The 26,858-nt window shown below is 35.6% G+C and overlaps 2 protein-coding genes across 7 annotated transcripts; one reads left to right on the top strand and one right to left on the bottom strand.

Annotated features, from left to right (window-relative positions):
• Positions 1–404: 404 nt before the first annotated feature.
• LOC105790808 (homeobox protein LUMINIDEPENDENS) lies at positions 405–9,155 on the bottom strand. 3 transcript variants are annotated; one of them, XM_052634435.1, is made up of 13 exons: positions 8,763–9,155; positions 8,635–8,662; positions 8,265–8,395; positions 7,669–8,021; positions 7,495–7,588; positions 7,318–7,411; positions 6,283–6,412; positions 6,157–6,208; positions 6,040–6,068; positions 5,856–5,950; positions 4,990–5,421; positions 2,171–2,682; positions 405–1,622 (listed from the first exon to the last, which is right to left on the bottom strand). In XM_052634435.1, exons 1-13 carry the CDS (start codon positions 8,934–8,936, stop codon positions 708–710), a joined length of 3,039 nt encoding a protein of 1,012 aa, XP_052490395.1. In that variant the 5' UTR covers positions 8,937–9,155; the 3' UTR covers positions 405–707. The 3 variants fall into 3 exon arrangements, with proteins under 3 accessions (XP_052490395.1, XP_012474033.1, XP_052490396.1); XM_012618579.2 differs by having other exon boundaries at positions 5,856–5,941; XM_052634436.1 differs by having other exon boundaries at positions 8,265–8,468; positions 8,763–8,859.
• Positions 9,156–16,271: 7,116 nt separating this feature from the next.
• On the top strand, positions 16,272–23,492 carry LOC105790806 (cullin-1). 4 transcript variants are annotated; one of them, XM_052635214.1, is made up of 20 exons: positions 16,272–16,433; positions 17,129–17,299; positions 17,414–17,513; positions 18,043–18,228; positions 18,366–18,413; positions 18,499–18,702; positions 18,807–18,884; positions 19,248–19,337; positions 19,444–19,524; positions 19,704–19,763; positions 20,197–20,226; positions 20,308–20,394; positions 20,478–20,627; positions 20,704–20,759; positions 20,889–21,009; positions 21,099–21,260; positions 21,364–21,507; positions 21,620–21,838; positions 22,613–22,780; positions 23,182–23,492. In XM_052635214.1, exons 2-20 carry the CDS (start codon positions 17,169–17,171, stop codon positions 23,281–23,283), a joined length of 2,217 nt encoding a protein of 738 aa, XP_052491174.1. In that variant the 5' UTR covers positions 16,272–16,433; positions 17,129–17,168; the 3' UTR covers positions 23,284–23,492. The 4 variants fall into 4 exon arrangements, 3 of the variants coding, with proteins under 3 accessions (XP_052491174.1, XP_052491175.1, XP_012474031.1); XM_052635215.1 differs by having other exon boundaries at positions 16,285–16,445; XM_012618577.2 differs by having other exon boundaries at positions 16,295–16,609.
• Positions 23,493–26,858: the final 3,366 nt, after the last annotated feature.

Below are 26,858 nucleotides of genomic sequence, written 5' to 3'. Positions count from 1 at the left end.
ATATTGTGATGAATTATTCTTAGTTTCTCACAGAGGATTGAAGCATTCAGACCAATTTACTCAATAACAGAATTTAGAGTCCAAAGAGGTTATTTTCCTAACTTTTTTTCTTTCGAGTCTAGGATCAGTTCCAATGTCTCAAAACGCTACCGGAGCCAAATGTCTAAAAGTTAGATAAAATAGTTCTACAAAGCCTTACCTATCGATTCTGAATTTAATTACCAAATACCAGAACTCTCAAACCAATAGAAAATGTTTCAACATGTTCCCCACTCGTCCGATCTTTTACCTTCCATGTCCGTTTGAGATTTGGTTACGAGTTGCGAGATTGATTACAACAGATTCCTAGGCTAAGGTCCTTTAGGGTAAATTATGACAAGTCCAACCGAATTTTAACATCTTGAGACAAAAATGGCCCAGTCTAAGCCACGGTTAAATTAAACTATTAGTCCCTGAAATAAACTGGCAATTTTTTTTCTTTTCTTTTTTGTTTCTTTTCGTGTTGCTTATCAAATTGAACATCCAGAAAGCTGCAATTGCATTTGTAGTGTCCAGCATACAATGACGTCCCGCTTGTCCCATTGGGTTTCCAGTTTCCACATACACCCACCAAATATTTTTTATCATTATAGAACACACCCACTGTGGACGAAAAGCCTGGGTTTCTGAACCCGAAGGCCGACATTGGCAGCTAGCCTGCCTCGTCGTCATCTTCTGTCACGCCATCTATTTCCCTGTCTGTTCGGGTCTCTATACCCAGATGAATTTCCTTGCCATGATGGCCTATCAGCTCTATAGTTCCACCCAGAATTCATTCTGGGTTCCATGTAGTTCCTTCCTGCAACATACTCTGATGACCTGTTTGGACTATTATCAGGACTCCATGACTCAAAACCTTCATTACCCGCATACTCTTTTCCCTCCCGTGGAGGGTCTGTTCGCAACTGGGGATGCATAGATCCACCAAACGATGATGCATTATAATTGTTTTGATTAGCCTGTGAATGAAGATTAGAACCCAAACTCTGCCTGCCTCTCCAAGGATCAGGCATTGGACCTAAGTTTCCCACTGGGGGTCTAGTTGAATATGGATCAGATGCATGGGGTACTTGTGGTTGTAGCTGCGCTGGTGTTTGTCGCTGTGTCAATGTTGGCATCAATGGAGACGGAGAAAATGAAGTGTGCACCTTTTCAGGTATATGCGGTGCCATGGAGATCGCTGCGGTTTTCACATTCATGGTTTCAACCCACATCGAAGGACCAGCTGCAGCTGATGAGTTTGTTAAAGAGTTCACAAGGGATGGATTTTTCATGGTTAAGGCTATATCGGAAGCCGGCAAATTAGAAGGGTGACCATGGTTTGAAAATGCAACATTAGGAGAATGTCGCTTATCAAGGGTCGTGGCATTTGATTGAGGCAATAACTCTGCCATGGCTGCTGCAAGCTGTTGAGCTAATGAAAGGCCATTTGCTTCTTGTTGTGGTGCCGCCATGCCAGTGGCAGAAAGCCGTTCAGCAACGGGAATTGGGGTGACAACTCCAACAGAAGCTTGAGCAACTCTGTTTCCCATTTGACTATGCTGTGAAAAAGGGTTCCTGACTGCCTCCGGTCTCCATCCACTCTGCAAATTAAACATATACATTAAGATCAAATTTAAAAAACAATGATAATTTGCCTACTTATATCATGCTCATGTAAAAAAAATGATGTCACAAAATCACAGATTCCCTGGATGTATATCCTGAACTGTAGCAATGATAATGAGGTGCAGAAATATAGTTGCTTAGGCCAGGTCAACAAAAGTGAATGCCTCCTGACTTTTCCCAGACAATCCATAAAACTGAACCCACATGGCCTGATAAAACCTGTTCCATACCATCTGCCACGTCTTCATATCTGGATGCCTGTTGAAGGTATCCATCGATGATTGATATAAACCATTCGCTCTTCCCCATGAGGATATCTTTAGATTAAATTGGTTCCATTTTTCTATTTAAATTCTCTCATACTTTTAGCCTTATAATAATTTTCCACCAGATTAATTATATTCTTTTTTTCAGTGAATGCGGGTTCCTACATGTAGTTTTCATTTTTAATTTTGTATGAAATGTGGATCCCCCAATTGAAACTGAAAATAAATTCTTGGTAGAAGCCTATTATATCACGCACCGTTCCAGGATTGGTCGATGGTGTTGGGGATGGAAGAGAGACTTCAACTTTCTCTTCCACATTATTACCAGTATCAGCCCCACCAGCCTTAATCATGTCTAGCAGCTTCACTGTTTCTTCACTTGTTAAGTTACCAGCTTGGCCAGAAGTCAAGGCAAAAACCAGAGCTGGGTTTTTTAGCAGTACAGCTAACAACTCAAGATCTGGCTCAGCTGAAACGGCACCACCAGTTTGGGAGGTAGAAGGTTCCAAAGTAGCTGCACCATTAACATGTTCACCGTGGGTAACCTGTGTTTCAGTCTCATTATCAGGTGGCTGTTCAGTTGGGATTTCTGGGGTCAATGAATCATCATGGTCCATTTCTCGATCCCATGGTTCCTTGGGGTTAGAGGGAATCTCCTGGTTCGTGTAATAGAAAGTTTCCCTCTCTCTACGGTTTCTGTTTTTCTGCACATGAACCTCTTTGCTACTCTCACCAGCACCAACGCTCCAAAGGTCGTTGATTTTTACTTCTGCAGAAAAAGAAAATGACAACAGTCTGAAACCCCGCAGAACAATTAAAGAGTGAGATGACTCATGTGTGACTCCAACAAAAAGAAGAAACTGAAGATTTAACAAAACAAGCTTAGAGAGAGAAAGTGTGAGAATATCAAATTCATGCTGTGAGGAAGCCTTAGCTGTTTAGTTGTCTTACACATTGGCTAGTTGGGAAGGTCATTATGAGAGAAAATAAAAACGAAACGATGAGATGAGATGAGATGAGATGAAGAACATCAAACGCAATTGAGTCTAATTATCTGCCACCTTCAACTATATTTATATCTGAAAATTGTATCATAGTTCAATAGTAACTGACTCTAATTATCAAATAAAAAATTGCTCTATTACTATCACTGGCTTAGAATACAGAGAACATTACAGGCAGATTGAAGAAACCTGTTCTTGTTAATATTATCATTATTATAATATCAAGAAGAATTTGCTGGAAAGAAGCAAAGCATGTAAATGGAAGTTGGAGTGGCTTTAAGCTCATCACAGGAAATTTTCTCTACTGTTTTGTTATAGCACCATATCAATTCCTTAGCATATTTTGCTAATACAATAATAACTCTTCAAAATATTCAAGATTTGCTTCCAAAATCATAACATATTTGCTTTGACCATATCAATTCCTTAGCATCCAGATCTCAAGTTAAAAGCATAAAAGAAAAACCCTTATTGCAATTAGTCGGATAATTACACCATGGAATCACTAGTCATTCAAGAGTGAAGCTCTATAAGGCTTCAATCAATCTCAATTGAGCAACCCTTTGAAGAATATATTAAATGACCGCACTTTATTGGTCAAGCAACAGCCTTTTGGCAACATCTGCCTTGGAACAAGACACTGATTTTAAACAGCCAGCATGATCCTATTGAAGCAAAAGAATACTCCAATCTCCATAGTTTGACAATGAAAACCTGGTAGAGATTGGACTAACCACTGTGTTAGCAAAAGATTCTTGAAAATTTTATCTACCATGACTAGCCGTCACTAAAGTTTTAAACCAATGATTTTCATTTTCTCTGGTATACCTTTTTGATGTACAATTCGCCAACGTGCTGATGCTAAAAACAAATTAAAAACAATCAAGGCACAGAAACGAACTTTTGAAATAGACCAAAAATCAATATATACGGTAAATCAGAATCCTAACATTTTCAAATTTCAACAGGAATATTTCCACCTTGACGGTACAATTATCATCACATATCAATGATATTTCTAGATAAAGAGGGGAAAGCGCATAGGCAACAAAACCAATTCCCAACCGTCGAGCAAAAAAAGAAAAAAGGTTTTCGGGTTGCCAACCATTCCTATTGGGAAAGAAGGATAGAAAAGGAAAAAGATTGAAAGTAATGGGATGGAAAATGAAACTTCCTCCATTGAGGATGTTTAAACGGCATTCACTACCATCTAAAACAGTTTGACCATATCAATTCCTTAGCATCCAGATCTCAAGTTAATAGCATAAAAGAAAAACCCTTATTGCAATTAGTCAGATAATTACACCTTTGAAACACTAGTCATTCAAGAGTGAAGCTCTATAAGGCTTCAATCAATCTCAATTGAGCAACCCTTTGAAGAATATATTAAATGACCGCACTTTATTGGTCAAGCAACAGCCTTTTGGCAACATCTGCCTTGGAACAAGACACTGATTTTAAACAGCCAGCATGATCCTATTGAAGCAAAAGAATACTCCAATCTCCATAGTTTGATAATGAAAACCTGGTAGAGATTGGACTAACCACTGTGTTAGCAAAAGATTCTTGAAAATTTATCTACCATGACTAGCTGTCACTAAAGTTTTAAACCAATGATTTCATTTTCTCTGGTATACCTTTTTGATGTACAATTCGCCAACGTGCTGATGCTAAAAACAAATTAAAAACAATCAAGGCACAGAAACTAACTTTTGAAATAGACCAAAAATCAATATATACAGTAAATCAGAATCCTAACATTTTCAAATTTCAACAGGAATATTTCCACCTTGACGGTACAATTATCATCACATATCAAGAAAGATATTTGTAATTTTTTTTTAACTTCTGATATTTCTAGATAAAAAGGGAAAGCGCATAGACAACAAAACCAATTCCCAACCATCGAGCAAAAAATGAAAAAAGGATAGAAAGGGAAAAAGATTGAAAGTAATGGGATGGAAAATGAAACTTCCTCCATTAAGGATGTTTAAACGGCATTCACTACCGTCTAAAACAGGGTATTAACAGAAAGCAAAAGGAACTAAAGAAATACACTAACGCAATTTTACCTGGTGGTATGTGCCATGGGATTTTGACCTTCTGGCATTTCTCCCATGGAGACTCCTTCGAAGCCACAGGCTGTTTCGGATCAAGAGATGTTTCCACCCTGCTAGAAGTTTTGGGGGGAAGTACTACAGGTTTCTTTTGTTCTTCAGCTGGGTGGGAGGAAACTTTAGAAACTGGCCGAGAAAAGCTCGCCTTAGAAGGTGAAGATTTGTTCAGACCTTCACTCTTCACTTCATTCATCCCATTAGAGGAGGAACCAGTTTTCCCATGTTTACTCTGCATATATAGAGCACGCATTTTTGCTTTTTGGATATCATCAGCAGACATAGGGCGACTTTGACTAATTGGTACTGGTCTTGTCGTTTGGGAGTTTTTGCCAGCCACTTTTTGCCCTGGCTGTTCCACTAACTGAACCCTCCTACGTTCCCTGCTGTCTGGACTAGCTAAGGCACTGTGCTACTCAGAAAAGAACTAACAATTGCATATACACCATCTTGCATTTTTAAATTAATTAAGATGGAGCAGTAAAACAGAAGAATAGACAGAAAAGAAATTCTAGCAGATGGATCATATCTAGCAGTAACTGAATCAGAAAAATTCTAATTTCAAAACCTGCATATCCTCACCCCACCCGGCACCCCAACCCAAAACAAATTAATGATAATAGAAATCCAAAGTCTTTAAGGGTGAAAAACAATTGCCACACAAACAAGAACTCTGAACTCTAATTGGGGGGAAAAACAGATGCCAAGCCTACCTCTCATAAGGTAAAAATATATATAGTTATCAGTAACCTGACCAAAAGTAAATAAAGAAGGGGGAGGGAACAGGGAGTATCAGTAAACATAACAAATGATGACAAGGATACGAGAACTGGAAACACCAAGGAGGTTCTTCTTAGCGGAGTCATCCATGGAAGCTGGTAGCAGTTTCAAAACTTGTGGAGACTCCTTCCTGAATGAACTATTACCTTTATTATCTCCACATTACAAAATGCCAAGAATGACAACCAGCATATAAACATCAGATACAAATATAAATAAATTCCACACCTGACATTAGAGGTTGCAAGAGTTCCTTCCTGGAAGACCATTAAAAATTTATTAGGAAAGACACCAAACAATCATATAGCCATTTTAACACATTTTATTTAAATTTTCTATACTTACAGAATTGTAAACATTTGACTGCCACGAGCCATGACCCATAATTTCACTGATACTGTAGTCAGAGAGCAATAATAGGCATTAAATTGAAAGAAATCAAGCAAATATAGGAGACAGATGTAAACTTGCCTCTGTTTCAGCAACATCTCATTCTGTGTTTCAGTAGAGGACCTCAAACCATTCGGTTTCTTCGCAGCTTGGCTTCTAGCAAACATTTTGCTCCACCGTGATATCAAAAGCCTTGCCCTGTTTGATATGTCTGATCTTCAAATCAGATAAATGAGATCCAAGGTACCACAAAGCATAAAAATAAATACAGCTCAGCAGAAAAACTATTTTCACCATAAATGAAGATTATTATCTACAAGTGGATTTTTTATCACATATTGTACTTCAACTAGACAACAATTAGGGTGTCCTTGGTTAAGTGGAAAGTGGAGGGATGGGAGGAGGGAATGGAAAAGTAGGAAGGAAATAAATTTAGAGTAAGCTTGGTTGGGAAGAAAAGTGAGAGGAAAGAAAATAGGAGAAATGATCATGTTAGTTCAAAATTATGCATTTTTCAAATGTTTTATTTCTTTCCTTCCATTTTTCAACTCTACCAAGCAATGGATGTTAAGAAAAGTAGTTTTCTTTCCATTTTTCCATCTCTCCTACCAAGCACACCTATGGAAAGAAAAATTATGTTTTCCATCCTTCTAGTTTCCTACCCTTTCAATTTTCCATCATTCCAATTTTCTTTCCACTCTAACAAGCAAAGCCTTAGTGACCAATAAGAAAAACTATATCCACTCGGATTTTCCATCAGTGGTTTCCCTTTCTTCTCAAACAATTATCAGGGATAAAGTAAGAAACCAAAAGCAGCCACTAAAATGGACTCCAGTAGCAAGAGAGACTGTTGGCATTAGTCTTCCCAGCATTTCACTCTGAACAATTAACTTCAAAGATTTGTGTTGGGGGGAGGGGGGTGGACAAAGTATTGGACCAGAAAAGTTAACACAACATTAGCAAAATATGAACGTTTCAATAGGGCCATAAATCATTATCAGAAATAACACATTGGTTAAAATCTAAGATGATCCAACCACACTCAGACAAACACAATGATAAGGTACACAGAGAAGAAAAAGCAGAAGAATTAAATTCCAACCAACAAATGCATACCTGAAAACCTGTACAAACACAACTTGTTAACACTTTGCAGTATGGCGGACATATGTTCAGGAAGTGCTTTTTGTAGAGGTAAATGAGAGAGAACCTGCATTCCAAATATTAACTGTAACCTTGGTAAAGTTACCAATAAAGGAACACATAAATCATCTGCATATAATCTATTTATACCTTGAGGATGATCAAGACTACAGTAGTTTGTTCTTCAACAGCTGCTTGACTCAACCAGGTTGCTAAAATCATCACACCACCTTTATTTAAAAACCTGCAAGATAAAGAGACACTACTAAATCAAAGAACACAAGCAGCAGTATGCTGACTGTATTAAGTTTCCTTGATAAGTACCAATATAGTACTGAAGGATTTTGTATCTGCAAGATCCACTCCATCAGTTTCACCTGCCCGGAAAATGTTTCTTCTTTATGCATCTTACTGAATATGTTTTCAACAAAATGCTTATCCAATTCGTCTATGCCAGTAAGAGAATCGTCCTGTGTCGAGCATGATGGTGCTTCTTCAGAACTGACAGGGCCAACAGAGTTTAAGGGAACTGGCTCAACTGGTATAACAGCTTCAGACCCAGTTGGAAGCACCCCATCTTCTGCTTCTTTACAAGCATTAGATCTTAACGCTTTCTCCCTTGACAACCGAACCTGCTTTCTCACCCTAGTGCGTTGGCTATTAAAAAAATCACGCACCTACAATTTAACATTAATCAATCAAAAGGCATTCTCTGGAAGACAGTATGATGGGAAGCAATTGCATGTTGCTATATAACAAAAAGTTGGAAGTAGATAATTGAATTTACATTAATTCTACACGATGATCGATTAAAATAACTGCAAACCGTTTCTTAATATCTTGTACATCATTGGCCAGAAGAAATGGACAAGAATTAATGTTAAAAACTACACATGATATCAATTATTAAATATATATACCTGTGTGACAGTAACACCAAATTGAGCACTAATCTCACGGGATTCTTTCTTAGTAATCGCATCTTTAATGGAAAAAACAGCTTGCATATACTTTACAGCCTTAGGGTTTAGCAAATCTCTTGGTCGTTTCCCTGGGAAAATTTATTCGATAATTTAGATAGCAATGTAAAAAACCACGTCCTAATTCATAGAACATCACCCATCCTACATTAGGAAACAATCGCACATCAATAACCACAAAGGAAATCAGCTGAAGCTAACAATCTCAAAATAATTACACAATTACACCCATGCCTTCGCTAGGAAATACAAAAGTAGCTCCTAAAAGTATCTCAAGTGACCCCACAAAGCAACTTTGGCAGATACTCACCAATTTTTATGGACAAAGCACCAGCTGCCTGCAAAATGGTAAATAAAGAATTTAAAATTTTATACATGGGGTTCTTTTTGTCAACTTTGACCAAAGGGAGAAAAAAACTAAATTTTGGAATGACGAACCATTTCTTGGGCGAGAGGATTGACACCGGTGAGTTTGCATTGTGTAACAACAACGTTCTGAAGCTGGTCGATCTGGCTGTGGAAGAGCTCCCTCTGAATTTCTATGAACTTCTGAATAGACTCCACGGTGCTCCCAATCTCTAGCTCTGCCAGATTCTCCTTCAACACATCCATCACCTACGCTCCAGATTGATAACTCTAAGCTCCACGCACCAGATCGATGCCTACCTCGCATTGGAGTTCAGGGCATCAGTAATTAGGAGAAAAAAAATAATTAAAAAGTAATTAACTTTTTTATTATTCGATTGAAAACGAATTATTAGGGTTAGGGTTTTGCAATTTAGAGAAAGAATATCGAATTGAGAAGATAGAGAGAGCAGCGAATAAGGGTACAGACGAGGTAGGATAGTAAAGCCCCGAGAAAAAAACTTTGTAGGCATCAACCACGCGCGGAAATTACCGCGGGCGCGCGTATGGTTTACTCTAGACCTACTTTTTTTTTTCTAAAATGTAATTTAATATTCAGAAAAAGAAAAAGGCCAATTTAAAGAAATATGCTGAATTTTTAAGATATTCAAGTATTAAGGCCGTTTTTTTTATATATTTATGAGAATATGTGTTTTTTTAGAGAAATGAAAATACGTCTTATAGGATACGTTTTAAGCTAAATCCAATTATTATAATACTCAACAGTCATATTTTTTTCTATATAAATGCCTCCAAACTTCATTCTTTTCAATTCAAACATAATTCTCAATTTTTAATTATTAATTCTTAATTCTCTCGATAATTTCATTTTAAATCTTTCTCTGAATCCTATTCTTTTCGTATTTTATTCCTTATTTATAAAAAAGCAAACAAGTTTATTCGTTTGGATTACAAGCATATCTCCAATATTCAATTACAAATGGGAAGAAAATATTATTAAATTATTAAATTTTAATTAGTTAACTATTATATTGTTAAGATTATTAATTTTTTATGTTTATATACTCAGGCTGAAGATCGGATTTTTGAGACATACATACACAATTTAAGTGAGAGTGCATCGGTTGCCATTTGTGGACACTTGTGAGATACGAGATTTTTATACATGGCTCGCATGCTAGGGGGACTAAATTGGATCCCCACTTATCAATGTTTTGGTGGAAAGATGGAGACCGAAGACACACACATCCCATCTTCCCTGCGGTAAGTGTACAATTACACTCGAGGATATTGGTTTACAACTCGATCTACCGGTCAATAAGGAAGTCGTTACAGGCCCAGTGGCGAGTGCCAATTGGAATGCAACATGCGAGTAACAAATAGGGAAGGTACCGAAAAAGTTTAAGGGTAGTTAGATTAAGATAGGATGTTGGAGGACAACTTCAAAACTATTAAGACTTCCGTAAGTGACATTGAAAAAGAACAATTCACGTGTGTATTCATCTTGAGGTTGTTCAAAGGTCTGTTTATGCCAAATAAATCTCAAATTTTGGTACATTTGAGGTGGCTCTTTCCTCAATCATGAGCATGGTATCGACTATCATTTTTACGCCATTGAGTGGACCCCCTTATGAATTCTCACTCATAATATGGTAAAATTCATTTGATAATATCATTATCATAACATTTTTTCACTGTTGTAATTTTGAAATAATATATTATTTGAATAAGTGGAACAATTACGTGAGACACAGATGTATACCGACCGAGCTCGAGGATATCCAACTAGCTTTAGATCAACAAACTGAATAAGAGGTTAGTTTATGAAATTCAAAGTTATATAATATTTATTTTAGCACTTGAAATTAAATATTATGTACGTGCTAAAATTTATAAATTCGTACTACAATTTGTATGGATGTCATCTACAGATCCGAGAATTCAAGAATGCATCCCGGTCAAAATTTTGGCTAATCACAACATCTGACACGTCAAAGTGCCATTGATTGTTTTTTCAATGGTTGAGATGCACAAATCTGACCGAATGATGCAATATCTTGAGTGTCGCAACGTATTCCACCACCACCCAAAGAGCTCGATGACCTGCACAATATTGACTTTCGGGGGAAACTTAAGGAAGATTAGCCAACATTCCATAATAAGTATATTGAGATATGGTAGCATAGGTACGATTACTTACAAACTTGTAAACCATTTCTCACATTGGCATTGGCGACATTTCTGTATTACTGCCGGATGTAGAAAGAAGTAAGCAATGTCACTGTAGGAGGCTAATATAAAGGCCCATCAATCTTAGGATAGGAGAAAATGTCGTGGAGGGATTAACATCTGCTCCATCTCCACAGGAGGACCCGATTGTCGTGCAAACTCCTGATCAGTATGGTTCATGTATTTTTTGTGTTAACGCATTTTATTTTACACAAGTATCACAGTACACACCATCAGTCACTGCACCAACACATTCTCCAAGTGTAGATTTCGCACCACCCCCACCCACAATATCATATTACACGCTGATGCCACCAGTAACACCAACGTATCCTGTATTACCAAAATTCTCACATTTTATCCGCAATTAAGTTATTCATCACCATACAATTATCCACCGATAGTGTTACAAACACCACTAACATCATTGTTCTACCGAGGTGGGTCATCCTCGCAACCCCCTATTCATACAAGAGGAGATGTACGATAGGCGGCTAAGACGCAGACCTAGTCAACCACAAAAAAATGAGATGAAAATGGAAATCAACATCAATGTGCACATGAAGATGAGACGAAGACAATGAGGAATCGCCACCCCAACTTTTTCGACGAAACCCTAGGCGTACCCGACGCCTACTCGGTTGGGGCACACATTCGGAATGCCGATGATAATTTTTTTGTAATTTTTCTCAAATACTTAATTCTTTAAATTGTTAAATTTTAATCTGCGTTGTAATAAATCTTTCCACCCATAATGTACTTATTCCGCCTTCATTGATACCAAATTGTGTACTTTATTTTACATCTCAAATGTACACTTATTTACAATCTACGCAACAAATTTATTAAATTGGTTTTTTTTGTACCATATCGTATGGTTAATTTGAATTGTTTTTTATTTTCGTTACTTTTTCATTTAAGTTTTCTCCGTCCATTTGTTAATTACAATATTTTCAAAAACAATGATTTGCTCACAAGGTACGAGAAAAGATTTAAAATATTTTATTTTGTATTGAAATATATCTTATTTCAATACTCAATATTAACTTACAAATTTCAAAAAAATATATTGAAGTTATAAGGTTTTTTTTTGTATGTTTGCTTTTTTATATGTTTATTAATGAATGAGTTAGTGTTTTAATTAGCTTTTCTCCTCGATGTTCTCTTCAGGTGTGGACATGTTGGTTTAGTATACCCTGGGTTCCTATAGTAACTACATAACCTCGGTTGGTCTATTCGCTCTTGAATATCCATATTGCTTTGTATCCAAGTTGAGTTCGACTGACCTTTTGGCTTGCGCTGCAAGTTAATATTTGGTACCAACTCGAAAGGAGCGTGCGAGGTAGATGGCCACATGCTTTCATCTGGAACAAGTGGGGCTTCAGATTTCCAAATATTATATGTGTGTTGTAGTTTGTAACCTTCGTCAAAGTAAGTCATGCAATCTACATGTGTCGAGGCACATGCCGCAATTGCCTGTGCGCATGGATAACGAAGTACTTAAAATCTCCCACAATCGCAAGTCTTTTGTCTCAAGTCTACTAGTACGCTCCCTCGATAACTCCTCTGTCGTGTCTATGGAACTTCGTAACCCAAAATATTTGATCTGGACACAAGTGACACACTAAAGACATTGAAGTCATTCTTTCTGCATTTTTTCCAATATCTTTCAACATTGACTCGCACCAAACGTCACCGCCCTATATTTGTCCTTCGTATTTTTCATCCCACTTTGAAAATAAGGTTACTAATCCAAAATACGTTTCTCTGACCACCAAGGTTATCAATAAATGACGTGCCCCCTTTAGTACAAAATTAAGGGATTCTGTCAGGTTCGTTGTCATATGCCCATATCGTAGCCCTCTATCATACGATTGCATCCACTATTCATTGGGTATCTCATTAAGGTACGTCGCACCATGTTCGTTTACAACCCGTAATTTCTCCAACATTTTATGGAATCGATGTTCGACGAGCTCGTACCTTGTAAATGACAATAAATATTATATTCACAAAACGCGACCTAATGTATATGTTAAACGATGATATAGAAAATACCATGTATAGCGTACCCATGTTAATGACATGTCGCCGCTCCGTATCCTTATGGTACCGACCCATATAGTTAGACCCTATATGCCGTAAACAATACCAATAGTGTGCACGATCCTAGAGGCTTGAATGTCGATTAATTACAGTCTGTATTTCGATTTCCCTATCAAAATGATATATATATATCAGGTTGCGACACAACACGCCTTATCAAATTAGTCAATAAGAAATCCCAGTCATCTCCGGATTCCCCGGGCGTTATTGCAAAAGTTATTGGCAGAAATTTTCAATTACCATCCTGTGCAACAACCAACAACAATCAATGTCGATATCTCTCATACATGAATATGCTGTCAATTTGTACAAATGGCTTACATTTTCGGGTTTAAAGATTTATTTCTCTTTTTCTTTGAAGGATACAATCATAGTTTTAAGTTATGTTTTGGGTTCACGGTGATGTCGTGGAGCTCGGTGACCTACAAATTTCACTTACCGTGTGAAGATAGAGCTATCACCTAAAAAGTCGAGATCGCATTGCAACTCAAGGTTCAAGTTGGCAGTGATTATACTGTCTTAGGTTGAAGTGAAACTAAGGCTTCAAGTGTACAGATGTTATGCTGTCAAGGGATGGAGCATAATTGGAGCCCTAGTTGATAGTAGTTATGCAGACATGACAATGAGTTTCACCCCGTCAGAGGAGGATGCTTTATAAAACCCATATAGAAGTCAAAAATGAAAAACACAAGGGCCTTCCAGTATAATCAAGTAATTCGTTTTGTCCATCTTCATCGAAGGCGGTGACTCTATTATTAAAGCCGGTGACAGAGTTTAAGGTAATAAGATTTTTTTCGGGGACAAGTTATTGTGAAGTGTAGAAAAGATGAAATATGAGTCGAGGCGGCAACAATTTTTTCACGTTTCATCTTTTCTACACCACACAATTAGTCGTCCCCGCTGAAAATTTTATTGCCCCCAATTTTGTCACTGGTTTTAGTAATAGGGTCACCACCTTCGGTGGAGATGGACAAAACAAATTACTTGATTATATTAGAAGACCACTACGTTTTTCATCATTGACTTCTGTATGGGTTTTATAGAGTATCCTCCTCTGATGGGGTGAAACTTGTTGTCGTCCCCACATAACCACTGTCAACTAGGGCCCCAGTTATGTTTCATCCATTGACAACATAACCTTTGTACACTTGAACCATTAGTTACACTTCAACCCGAGACCTTATAATCACTATCAACTGGGACCTTAAGTTGCAATACGATCCGACTTATCAGGTGATGATTTCATACTCACATGACAGATGAAATTTGTAGGTCACCGAGCTTCAGAACATCACCGTAAATTCAAACATACCTTAAAACTATAACAATGTCTATCTCAAACACAAACAAAAATAAATCTATAAACTTTTAATTTCCAATCACAAGAAAAAAATAATTTTCAACAAAGTGAAAACGTGCCCTGTAGAACGCGTTTTCATTTCTCTCTCAAAAAACAACAAATTCATGTAAATATATAATAAAAAAACCTCAAATCCTTAATTTTTTTTAAAAAAAATCAGCATATATGTTTAATTTGACCATATTTCTCAAACCATTTTATAAAAAAGCTTACTTTCAACTATTTTAAATTAAATTGTTGCTTTAACGATGGTGACGCCAACTTTTGGGGTGGCCATGATTTTTTTACATTTTGTATAGTTTTATTTTATTTTTAATTTAAGTCCATATTATCTTGATTTTGTCCACATTTTTATAGTTTTATGTTGTCAATAGTTTAGTGGTTTTATTTTGTTTACATTTTTTGTGGTTTTTATTTTTGGCGTATATGTAAGATTTGCCAACATAAGGATGCCGCCAGATCTATTAATAATCATTCTCGAAAGGCTTTATCATGATATATACTGATTGTGATAGATCTGAGATGATAAGGAGGAGGATAAGTTACCTGATACTTGGCCTTTCGGGTACCATTGATGTGATGGGTCTATGGGGCTTTTAACGTTTTGTTTATCGGTGTTTATCATTAGGTTGATTTGATGATAGTAAGGCTAGAATGCAAATTTCAACAATTTGATCAAGTTGATGCATCTTTGGTTTGTTTTTAAATTATTCCATGTTTCTAAATTATTCCAGTATTGTAGTTGTTGTCAATTTACCTTTTTTTTTTAGATTATTTTGTAGACATGACATTTGTGCATTAATTTGTAATGGTTTATTTATCTTTAGTATCATATATAATGTCTTTATATTTTTATTGTTTGTGATTCCTATTATAACAATATTTTGTTAAAAAATTTCTTTTATTCAATTGTACGTAAAATTATATATCATAAATCAAAGTTTTTTAAAACTAGAAAGTATTGAGCGTAGGAAGGACTATAGATTTCAAATTGTCGTGGCCATGAAACTTGAATATAGATAGACCTAATCATGGGTCGGGCCACCCGGCCCAGCTTGAAGACCTGCCCGAAATGTGGGGGGGTTTGGGCAAAAATATAGGCTCGAAAAATAGGCTTGAACAAAAAAATAAGGCCCGTTTAAAAAACAGGCTAGGCCTCGGGTAAGACATTTTTTGCTTGGACCTGGCCTGGCACGAATTCACTAAATGACCAAAAAAATTTGCTTTTTTTTTAATGTTATTTTCTTGTTATTTTCTCCATATTTTGCTACTATTTTACTATTATATTGCTACTATTTTGTTGTTATTATTTAGATATTGGATAAAACTTATTTTATTATTAATTTTGTTATTATTTTAAAGGCATTTGTTAATTTTATTATTATTTTAGAGGCATTTACTTATTAAGTTTCATTTATCTTAGTGTTATTTAAGTCTACATATTTTTTAAAATTTATTTTCAATTTGTTGGGAAATATTTATTTTGATGTTTTTAGTATTTTTGATGTATTATATATATTTAAAATTTATATAAAAATAATATAAAAAATTAATATGGACGGATCAGGCCTAAATTTTAACATTTTTATCTAAATCGGGCTTAGGTAAAATTTTAAGCCTATTTTTTGGGTTGAGCTTAGACCTAGTAAATAGGTCCAATTATTTAGTTGAACCCGGTCCGACCAATCAATGAACACCTTTAAATATAGACTATTAAAAAAATTTAAAAATTGGATCAGCAATAAAATCATCAAATTTTGGTTTGATCACTCGGTTAGTCCAATTTTAATTAAATAAATTATTTTAAAATTTTATAAAATTTTAAAGATTTAAGAAATAAAGAAATTCGGTTGAAGAATCTGTTGAATTAGTTTTTTACTCAGATTCAATCTGTTACTAATGATCGTCTGAAACTCGATTCAAAATTCAACCTACAAGCATGCGTCAGTAAAACAAAATAATAATAAAAAAAGGTGAAAAAAGGCTTCAATTAATCCTAAACTCATGAAATTTGTCAGCAAATAGTAATCCTTCCCAAGCACAAGCAGGCAAGCAAGCAAGCAAGCTTCTCTCCCTTCTCTTTGTTTATCTCTTTCCCTCATATTTCACTGCCTGTTTACCCTTTCTCTTGTATATAAGTTTACTTTATATTTCCTTCTCCGATTATAGTGGGGGTTAGGTTTGTTTGTTTTCCTGAAGTAGCTCAATTTCGATCGTATCTCTGGTACGTTTGTTCCGATTTTTTTCTTTCATTTCTCGATAGGGCTTTGCGTCCCTCTACTGTTTGTGTTTCTCCGTGTGTGACTATTTTTCAAATTATTGACGATTGATTCTTGGTATTTCGCAGTTCTATTTTCGTTGTGCTTATTTGTAGTCGGTGATCTTAGTTTCTCGGTTATTTGGTTGTTTGTTTTGGAATCGAAATTGATTATTATTGTTTTTAATTTTTTTTATATTTTGTGTGATCGGCTATATGATTATTGTTATATTCGTGGTAAGTGACATTGTTTTAATGACACTTTTCGCTTGTTGTTGCTGCTTTCTTTTTTGCTCAAGACTCTGTTGTTCGATTTTTACCTGCTTAGCTTGTTGTTTCGGTATTTAATTTTTCTGTATGGAAGTTTCTTGTTGCTGAGTTTTTGTTTGTCAATTTTCACGGTAGGATTCCAGTTAATTGTTGTGGTTTTGATTCTTTGATTTTCCAAGTTGCTGATATGTTTTGTTTTTTTATATGCTTTTACAGATTTTAATATTGAAGAAATCTGAACTCCACTTGCTTAACGATGGAAAACAAGGCCATTGGATTGGATAAGGGATGGGATTATATGCAGAAGGGAATCACAAAGCTGAAGAGGATTTTGGAAGGACTGCCAGAGCCTCCGTTTACCTCAGAAGAATATATGATGCTTTACACGTATTCCCCGTTAGACATTTTAAGTTTTCTTGATTGTTTTCAGAGCTGCTTATTTATTTAATCATCTGCTTTTTTTTATCGTTGTCATGGTTTCCTTAATTTGAACTACTACAGGACTATCTACAACATGTGTACTCAAAAGCCACCTCATGATCATTCTCAACAGCTTTATGACAAGTATAGAGAGGCATTTGAAGAATATATTACCTCAACGGTAAGGAATATCTGTTATGTCACAATCATTTTGGTTGCTCACTGCTGATCTATGTAGACAGACTAGTGTTTTATGTAAAAAAAGTTCATTTTGGAGGCTTTGTTTTAATGCTACGATAGTGATGATAGTACTGCAATTGTTCCCGTCTTTTTGAAATCTAATAGAAATCCTTATTATTGTATAAAGGGATTTTTCCAACATCTCTTTTAATTCCTATGCCTGGGACAAAAAAGGATGTCATGTTTCATTTATTCTGTTTAAGCTTCTATATGCAGGAACTTTGGTTGCATTTGTTTGACAATGTATGGGTTATACTATTGTTTAAAGATTGTAGTTACTCTTTTGCTTTGTTGATGGGTTTTTAGGCTTTTGGTTTTATTGTTGGATACTGTGTAAATTCTCCTTTTAATAGTTTTCTTCTCAGTAGAAACCCTAGGAAAGCTATTTATCCATCATCTTCCTTGTTTGATAAAGATGGTTTTTGTCTCACATTTCCTCCTTTTTTTTGAAAAATAAAAATAAAAATCAGGTATTGCCATCTTTAAGAGAGAAGCATGATGAGTTCATGTTGAGGGAGCTTGTTAAAAGATGGGCGAACCATAAAGTAATGGTCAGGTGGCTATCACGTTTCTTTCATTACCTTGATCGCTACTTCATTGCCCGAAGATCACTCCCCACACTTAATGAAGTTGGGCTTACCTGCTTCCGAGATCTGGTTTGTTATTAGTTATTCCAGTGACGCCTTTACTGAATACTGCTTATGCTGTGATAGTTGGATTTTGAGAATTGTACTGCCCATTGTTTCAAATATAGTTTCAACTGATAGTCTATGATCTGTTTTAATAATTTCAGGTATATCAAGAAGTGCATGCTAAAGTCAAAGATGCTGTGATCACCCTTGTAAGTTTACATCATTGCATCATGGTTAATCATTTTTAGGTTGCATTTTCAATAAAAACGAAGAGGAATTATTACTTTGTTTCAGATTGATAAAGAACGTGAGGGAGAGCAGATAGACCGACCATTACTGAAGAATGTCTTAGATATTTTTGTTGAAATTGGCATGGGAAAAGTGGATCGTTATGAAGATGACTTTGAAGCAGATATGCTTCAGGATACTGGTGCTTACTATTCACGGAAGGCATCAAGCTGGATTGAGGAAGATTCTTGTCCGGATTACATGTTGAAGGCAAGTGCTTAAGTTTTATTGCATTTGTTTACTATTGGTAATAAGTTTTTTACCCTGATTAACCTTGATGGTTCTAACAGTTTTTACTTTAATGATAATTTCAGTCTGAGGAATGCCTGAAGAAGGAAAGGGATAGAGTGTCACATTACCTGCATTCAAGCAGTGAGACAAAATTGTCAGAGGTTAGTTGAATGGTTGGAAATTCATGGCTTTATGAAGATATGTTTCTATGATCTTAAGTGTGGCTTGATTGTGCACTTTCTTATTCATGAAGGGATCTTTTTATTTGTCTTACACTAGAGGTAACTCAAATTATTGGTGTTTAACATGTGAAAGTTGTCACTAAGATGTTACAATGGAAGTTGTGTGAATTCTCTTTTGGACATAAGATCTGATTGTTTTATTTGTTTTCTTCAAATTATTGGTTGCATGTTTCTGACATATCCAATCACATTAAATAATGTGATAAGAATTAACAGAGTTCCTATGAAGACAGCTCTATAATCCATGGGGCATTATATTTATAACTGTTTGTTCTTATACAGAAAGTGCAAAATGAGTTGTTGGTTGCATATGCAAATCTTCTACTAGAAAAGGAGCATTCAGGATGTAGGCCATTGCTTAGAGATGACAAGGTACTGTTCAACCTTTTTCCTTTGCCAGCACTACTAACTATTATGGCTGTTTGCTTTGGCAAATGCATACATTAGATACTTATTTGGCGTTGTTTACACTCTGTAGGTGGAGGATCTTTCTAGGATGTACAGGCTTTATTGTAAAATACCTCGAGGCTTGGATCCTGTGGCTAACATATTCAAGCAGGTCTGAATTCTCTCTTTACTCTGTTCTGCGAGCTAAATGGTCATCTTTCTCATATTACTTCTCTTCTTGTTCAGTGATCAACTGAATTAAATCCTAAACGAAAAAAGAAAGAAGAGAAAAACCATTAAAAAAAATAAAAAAACACTTAAAGCATTCACACAGGTACTTTGTTTTTGCAGCATATTACTGCTGAGGGTACTGCCTTGGTTCAACAGGCGGAAGATGCTACTAGTAACCAGGTCAATTTTATTATTATCCTTCTTGTATAGCAAGATTATTGCTGGATATGGTTATTATTTTATCTTTTGTCTAAAGATAGTTCAGAAGAATTTTGCTGGATAGTAATTGTGTGCTTGTGAGGAGATGAAATAGCTTTCTTTTAAACTAACAGAATTTTGTGTTTAAGCATATCGGTCTGATATGGCATTTTGTTATTGTCTGTTATTGTCGTTTTGCGGTTATCTTAACCGTTAAATTTGATATGCCTTTCACTTGCCCACGACAAAATTCCCCTTGTTATTTCTCTTTAGGAGAAAAGGGAAAAGAGTTAATTCCAATTACTATAGACTAAGAATTTCCCGCCATTGATGAAAAAATATTTGATAATCTACATCTTGTTGTTTCTAATATTCACCTGTGTCTCTAAATGCTGATAGTCACTTGTCTTAACAGGCCTCAAGTGCTCCAGGTGTGCAGGAACAGGTAAATATCCCAACTTTCACAGCTATGGATTCTCTTGAAATCACTATAAATCTTATTACTTTGTGCTGTTGTTATCATCAGGTACTTATCAGGAGAACAATTGAGCTGCATGATAAGTATATGGCATATGTGACTGATTGTTTCCAAAACCATACTCTCTTTCATAAGGTTTGTGTCGCAGTACCTAAATTTGTAATATGGATTGTTTTCAATTATTTCATCTAAAACATGCATTCTGGAAATGTTAATAGGCCTTGAAAGAAGCTTTTGAGGTATTTTGCAACAAAACTGTTACTGGCAACTCAAGTGCAGAGCTTCTGGCAACTTTCTGTGATAATATCCTCAAGAAGGGTGGAAGCGAGAAATTAAGTGATGAAGCCATTGAAGAAACACTTGAGAAGGTGGCTTATTGATATTTTGATGCTAAATTAATGGTGGTCTGCAATTGATTCTGAACTATCTGTTTGGTTTCTGCAGGTAGTTAAGCTGCTGGCCTATATTAGTGATAAAGACCTCTTTGCGGAATTCTACAGGTGAGGCTATTATTTAGTTTCTTTGTTCAACTAGTTTCATATATGCTTGTTTTTTAAAAAAGAATCTTAATGGAATGTACTTACATAGCATATTTTGATCCTAAGTTTCTGGTGTGCAATCATTGACAGGAAGAAGCTTGCTCGGCGACTTCTTTTTGACCGCAGTGCTAATGACGATCATAAAAGGAGTATTCTGACTAAGCTAAAGCAGCAATGTGGTGGACAGTTCACCTCAAAGATGGAGGGCATGGTGAGTCGGCCTGTTTTTTGCCTAGTTTATCTGTCTGCATCGACTATGGTTTTAATTATGATCAAACTAGTCTTCTACCTTTCTAACAGGTTACAGATCTGACATTGGCAAGGGAAAACCAGGCCAACTATGAGGACTACCTTAGGAGTAACTCAGCTGCTCATCCTGGGATTGATTTAACAGTTACTGTTCTTACCACAGGATTCTGGCCAAGTTATAAATCATTTGATCTTAATCTTCCTGCTGAGATGGTAATGACTTGGAACATGTTACTACATGATGACAGCATTAAATTTCATACTGCACGATATGTTCAGAAAATTTTATTCATATTTAGGAATATCATTGTTTCAGGTTAAGTGTGTGGAGGTTTTCAAAGGATTTTATGAAACAAAAACAAAACACAGAAAGCTTACCTGGATTTACTCCTTGGGAACTTGCCACATTAATGGCAAGTTTGAGCAGAAGATAATTGAACTGATTGTTTCGACATATCAGGTAAACAGACTCCATAAACTGCGCACTTTTAAATTAAAAAATTGTAATTTGGGTTAGATTCATGGTTTAGTGTTGATTGTAGAATCTGATTTCCAGTTGCCTATGTAAACAGGCTGCTGTCCTTCTGCTTTTTAATGCTTCTGATCGGCTGAGCTATTCAGAAATTATGGCTCACTTAAACTTGACCCATGACGACTTACTCAGATTATTACATTCGTTGTCGTGTGCCAAGTACAAGATTCTAAGTAAAGAACCAAATACAAAAACCATCTCCCACGGTGACTACTTTGAGTTCAATTCCAAGTTTACTGACAAGCTGAGGAGGATTAAGGTTTGGGAAATTTTGCCACTCTCTTTCAGGGTTCCCTTCTTATTGGCATCTGGAAAATTATCTTTTAAAAGATGGACCTATTTTCATAAAAGAACTGATATTTTCTATTGTTTGAAGGTTAAAATGTGCCACAAGTCCTTGTACTTTTAGAAAAATAGGAATTTAGTCGCTGCACTTTTATTTCATGGAATTTAGTCTATCTACTTCTCAGATTTCAAAATCCAGGTCTAGCTATTAACACTGTTAATTTTTTTGTTAAATTCATGTTAATTACAAAGTAATTTTTTAATTACATGGCTACCAAGTGAGTATTTTTTATTTAAAAATGTCATAGAAACAAATTTAATAAAAATCTTAACAGTGTTAACAAATGGACATGAATTTTGAAATTTGAAAAGTAGAGGGACTAAATTCCATGAAATAAAAGTACATGGACTAAATTCTTAATTTTTGAAAAGTACAGGGACTTGTAGCATATTTTAACCTTGTTTGAATTATTTTAGAAAAATATTTTTGTACGGTTTGATATTTTTCTGGGAAAATTTGCATTGTTATTAAAACAGTGGTTAATTTTCCACGCTTGGTAAAATGGTTAATTTTCTGTAGACCCAAAGTTCGTTTTTCGTGAACAACTAATTTTGTGCAAAACAAACATTGGAAAATGCCGAAATTGTTTTCTGGAGGACATTTTCTGTGAGACAAAGGAGTCCTTGTATCATTATTTAGTATATAATTGTACGAGAAGATTTGAACTTTGTAAATTCTCCTTCGAAGGTTCCCCTCCCTCCTGTTGATGAACGAAAGAAAGTTGTTGAAGATGTCGATAAAGATCGGCGTTATGCTATTGATGCTGCACTTGTGCGTATAATGAAAAGCAGGAAGGTTTTGGGCCACCAACAATTAGTTTCAGAGTGTGTTGAGCAGTTGAGTCGCATGTTCAAGGTATTAATATAAGCAAACCTTTATGTCCAGTTATGAGAGAAACATTAGAGGTGTATAGATGGGGACTTCTGCTTGCCTAACTGATATAGAAACACTCAGAGACATATGCATTATATAAGAATATTCATCTAAAGAATGAAAAGTTGGAAGACAAAATGATATAGTAGGAGTTTTGGGTAGAATGATGAAAAAAATGAACTCTTATCCAAAGGAAGTTTTGCTTTTGAGAATGATGCATGTTTTAAATGAAAAAGGATTTGGCAAAGCGGGTTTATCGAGTCGTACAAGAACATCAACTTTTGTAGTGTGAGAAAGCACATGCATGGAATTGGAAAGTAATAGTTGATTAGATGTTTTTAAATTGCCAGTAGTAATTTTACCTATGATATGGTTGAATGCAGCCTGATATTAAAGCTATCAAGAAGCGAATGGAGGATCTCATAACACGAGACTACCTGGAGAGAGACAAGGAGAATCAAAACATGTTCAGGTACTTGGCCTAAAATTAAATATAGGGGCTTTGCAAATGGTGCATTGCATTGTAGGAAAGTGGGTATATTCACGACAGAGGAATTGGGGAGGGGAGTTTTGCCTACACTCAATTTCTCTTACATTTTCTTTGTAGTATCATGTAAATTCATTTTCTTTTTGATGAAAAACAAGAAAATATAATTACATCAAATTAAATCGAACAAAAGCATCATTAGCCTTATTTTGTTGAATAAGCTCTAAAACTTCATTTGGGGCGTCATCTTAAACTTGAAGACTTGTCTTTCCCACAAAGCTCAGCTTGACCAGACAATCAGCAACTTGGTTGAATTCTCTAAGGACATACTTGACGCACCACTGCTCTTCAGTTCTCATAATTCTCCGAAATCTCGTAGGCATAGTAATACTAGAGTCTGTCTGAATCGTTATCCTTTTAAATCCTTCACTAAGTAGCACGAGTAAACCATCTAAAATTTCCCACAACTCAGCCTTGAAAACTGAGCATTGCCTCAAGAAATGATTAAACTCCAAGATCCAGTTGATAACCTTTATGACTTAAATCAAACTGCTACGCCCAACAAAGGAAACCTTGACAATCTCAAGTGCCGACCAAGTAATGTCTTGAAAGATGAAAAAGTTCCTGATTTTCCATATATGCCATTAAGCTGAAAAGACAATCAAATTACCCTTTGTCTAGGCAGCCGCGCATGACAACTAAGATTAGAAGTCAACTAATCTTGCAGAAACCCGGAGAAAAAACAGCGTTGCCTATTGATAGGTATAACATACAACTAAATTTCCTTCGCTATCGAACAATTTCGAAGCACTTGAAGAATATCCTCTATTTCGCAGCTGCAAATAGGACAAGAGTTATTATGGCCAATTCATTTTAGGGTAAACTACAAAAACAATCACTTTTGTTTGCTTCAGATTATATTTTAGTCACTTATGTTTGAAATGTTATATTTTAGTCATTTATGTTATCATTTGTTACGAATTGGCCACTCTACTGTTAAGCTTCATTACGTTCCTAACGACAGTCCTACTTGGCAGTCCAAATGGGTTTTAAATGTCAACTTGGATGTCTTATGTGGCTGTCTAAATTAAATTTATTTAATTAAAAACTTATTTTCATTTCAGCAACTGGACATCCAAGTTAACATTTTAAACTTAATTGGACTGTCACGTAAGATTGTTGTTAGAGAGGTAATGGAGTTTAACAGTAGAGTGGCCACTTCGTAACAAAACGATAACAGAAGTGACTAAAATGTAACATTTCAGACATAAATAATTAAAATATAATTTGAGCTAAACAAAAGTGACTATTTTATACTTTACATTTCATCTTAAGTCCTGGTCAGAGAAAATATTATAGGAGTTTCATTTTTTTCCTTCTAATATATAATTATAAAAACTCTTCGAATGTGAAGAAGAGAAATAGAGGTGATAATAATTAAAGATTTAAAAGTCAACGATTTGTTGAAATTAATTTTATGGATTAATTTAATTTTTACATTTATAAAAATCAAATAAAATTAAAATTTAGTGCTCTTTAAAAAAAGTTTAATTATTATTTTGTATTTTCAATTATATTCCAAATAAAAAATTAATTTATAAAATTATAAAAGCTTTAAAAATATCAACTTTGTTAAACATTAGGGTATAACTCTCTTATAATAGGCTAACTTACAACTTGAGGACTGACTCTCTCCCTAAATGGACAAACCATACCAAAACATAGACGATAAAAAAATGGATTTACAGCCCCCACAAGCATCTATAATTTAATTTTTTTATATTTAATATACAATTTCTGTTTCGTTCCTGCCCACGACATGTGCTTCAGCCACCACCATTCTCCTGTTCATGCCATTAAAGGTGCATAGCTTCGGGGTTTTTTCTTTTGGTCTTAATACATAGCTAACTCAGGGCTAGTATTTTAAAGGTGTTGGTTCAGATAATAGTCGAAATGAATTAATTGAAAATTGAAAATTATTAATAGTTAAGAGAATCAAACCAAAATAAATTAATTAATAAGATTAAGCTTAATCAACAACCAAATATTAAACTTTGATTAATCTGAGTAAATCGGTTAATTTGCAGAAGACCCAGTTACACCGGATCAATCCACTCCAAATAAAAACATATATTGGAATACTCCCACCTCAGGCCACATGTTCTGTTTGCAACATAAGATAAATATCCTATGATCACTCAGTAGGACAGTTGCCCAGGTGCTACACCATAGTCGTTAAGCGACTCGCACATGAAGCCATCAAGAGGAAGATGGAACCCGGCTTCCAACGCATACAATGGGAGGTAGAACCCCAGCCTACTTCCACCATATCGAGTCCCGGGCGAGTCCCTTTCGGAATGTTGAACTCGTCTTTGTAATGCTTAGTGAGGAGCCCTCGGCACCTTAGCAGCCTTCTCATCTCCATATCAATTGTAGTGCACTCATATGAGGCACTAACCATAGGCTGCTTGTTCCCTCTCTCAACTCCTTGATCTCCGACCGCCTTCTCCAACAGTCCAGCGACAAATTTACCTCTTCTTCCGACCTTCGACGTTGATGTGGTTCAAAGTAAGAATAAATTATGTAAAAAAAGGGGCGGGGGGTTTCCCTAGAATCCCAAGTGAGAAACACCAGAAACCAAAGAAAAACAATGAACAACATAGCAAAACCCATGAAACAAAAATACTTGAACAGTAACGAAGAATAGAAGACCAGAGGAAGACTTCAAAAACCCAACAACAACAAAAATGGTCTAAGGGTGAGTTTGGATGGGCGGTGCGTTTACCTGCGGTTAGTGTAAAAACACTGGTGGCGGTGAGATTAGACACTGTAGCGATACTGTAGCGTGAGACAAAAAGTAAACTAAACGCACCGCACCGCACCCAATTGCCCATCCAAACCCACCCTAAGAGTTGAAGGAAATGACAGTATATAGAGTTTTCCAAAATTGTGCGGTTTATCACCTGTGCACCCCAAAGCTTGGCAGCCAATGACACTTTGACACGTGTCTCTTAAAAATTACAATTCATCATTACCCGGTTCCCCATGCATAGCGGTTTTAGCTTTACATTAAATGAGAGTATTCCAGAAGTTGTGAGGAAACCTCTTGGGCCACCCACCACCATACCACTCGTGAGACAAATCTACAAATGGTCTCAAACCAGACCACCATATAATTCACCTTTCCACTGGGACAATGAGCATGTGGCATCTTGAGAAGATGCTTGAGAGATATTCATAGATGACCCTTTACTTTACTTCTCCTCACCCGAGGACACTACAAAATATCTAATCTTTGTGATTTTTTTTAGTGACGTTCGTAAAAACATCATGAAAGATTTTATTTTTTGCGACGTCTTTTATGAAAACATAGAATAAAACGTCACAAAAAGTAAAATTTTCGTGATGCTTATAGGAAATTGTTAGTGACCTTTAAAAATATAATGAAATATTGACTTTCATTGACGCTTTAAGATCTTTCGTTACATTTTGAAAACCTTACCAAATGAAAACATTTTTGATGATGTTTTTTTCACACGTTTTAAATTTTAAAATTTTAAAATATAAAATTGT

This window comes from Gossypium raimondii, chromosome 8 (genome assembly GCF_025698545.1).
Source record: "Gossypium raimondii isolate GPD5lz chromosome 8, ASM2569854v1, whole genome shotgun sequence".
Lineage (NCBI taxonomy): Eukaryota > Viridiplantae > Streptophyta > Magnoliopsida > Malvales > Malvaceae > Gossypium > Gossypium raimondii.
This window is presented reverse-complemented; position numbering and strand designations above follow the sequence as displayed.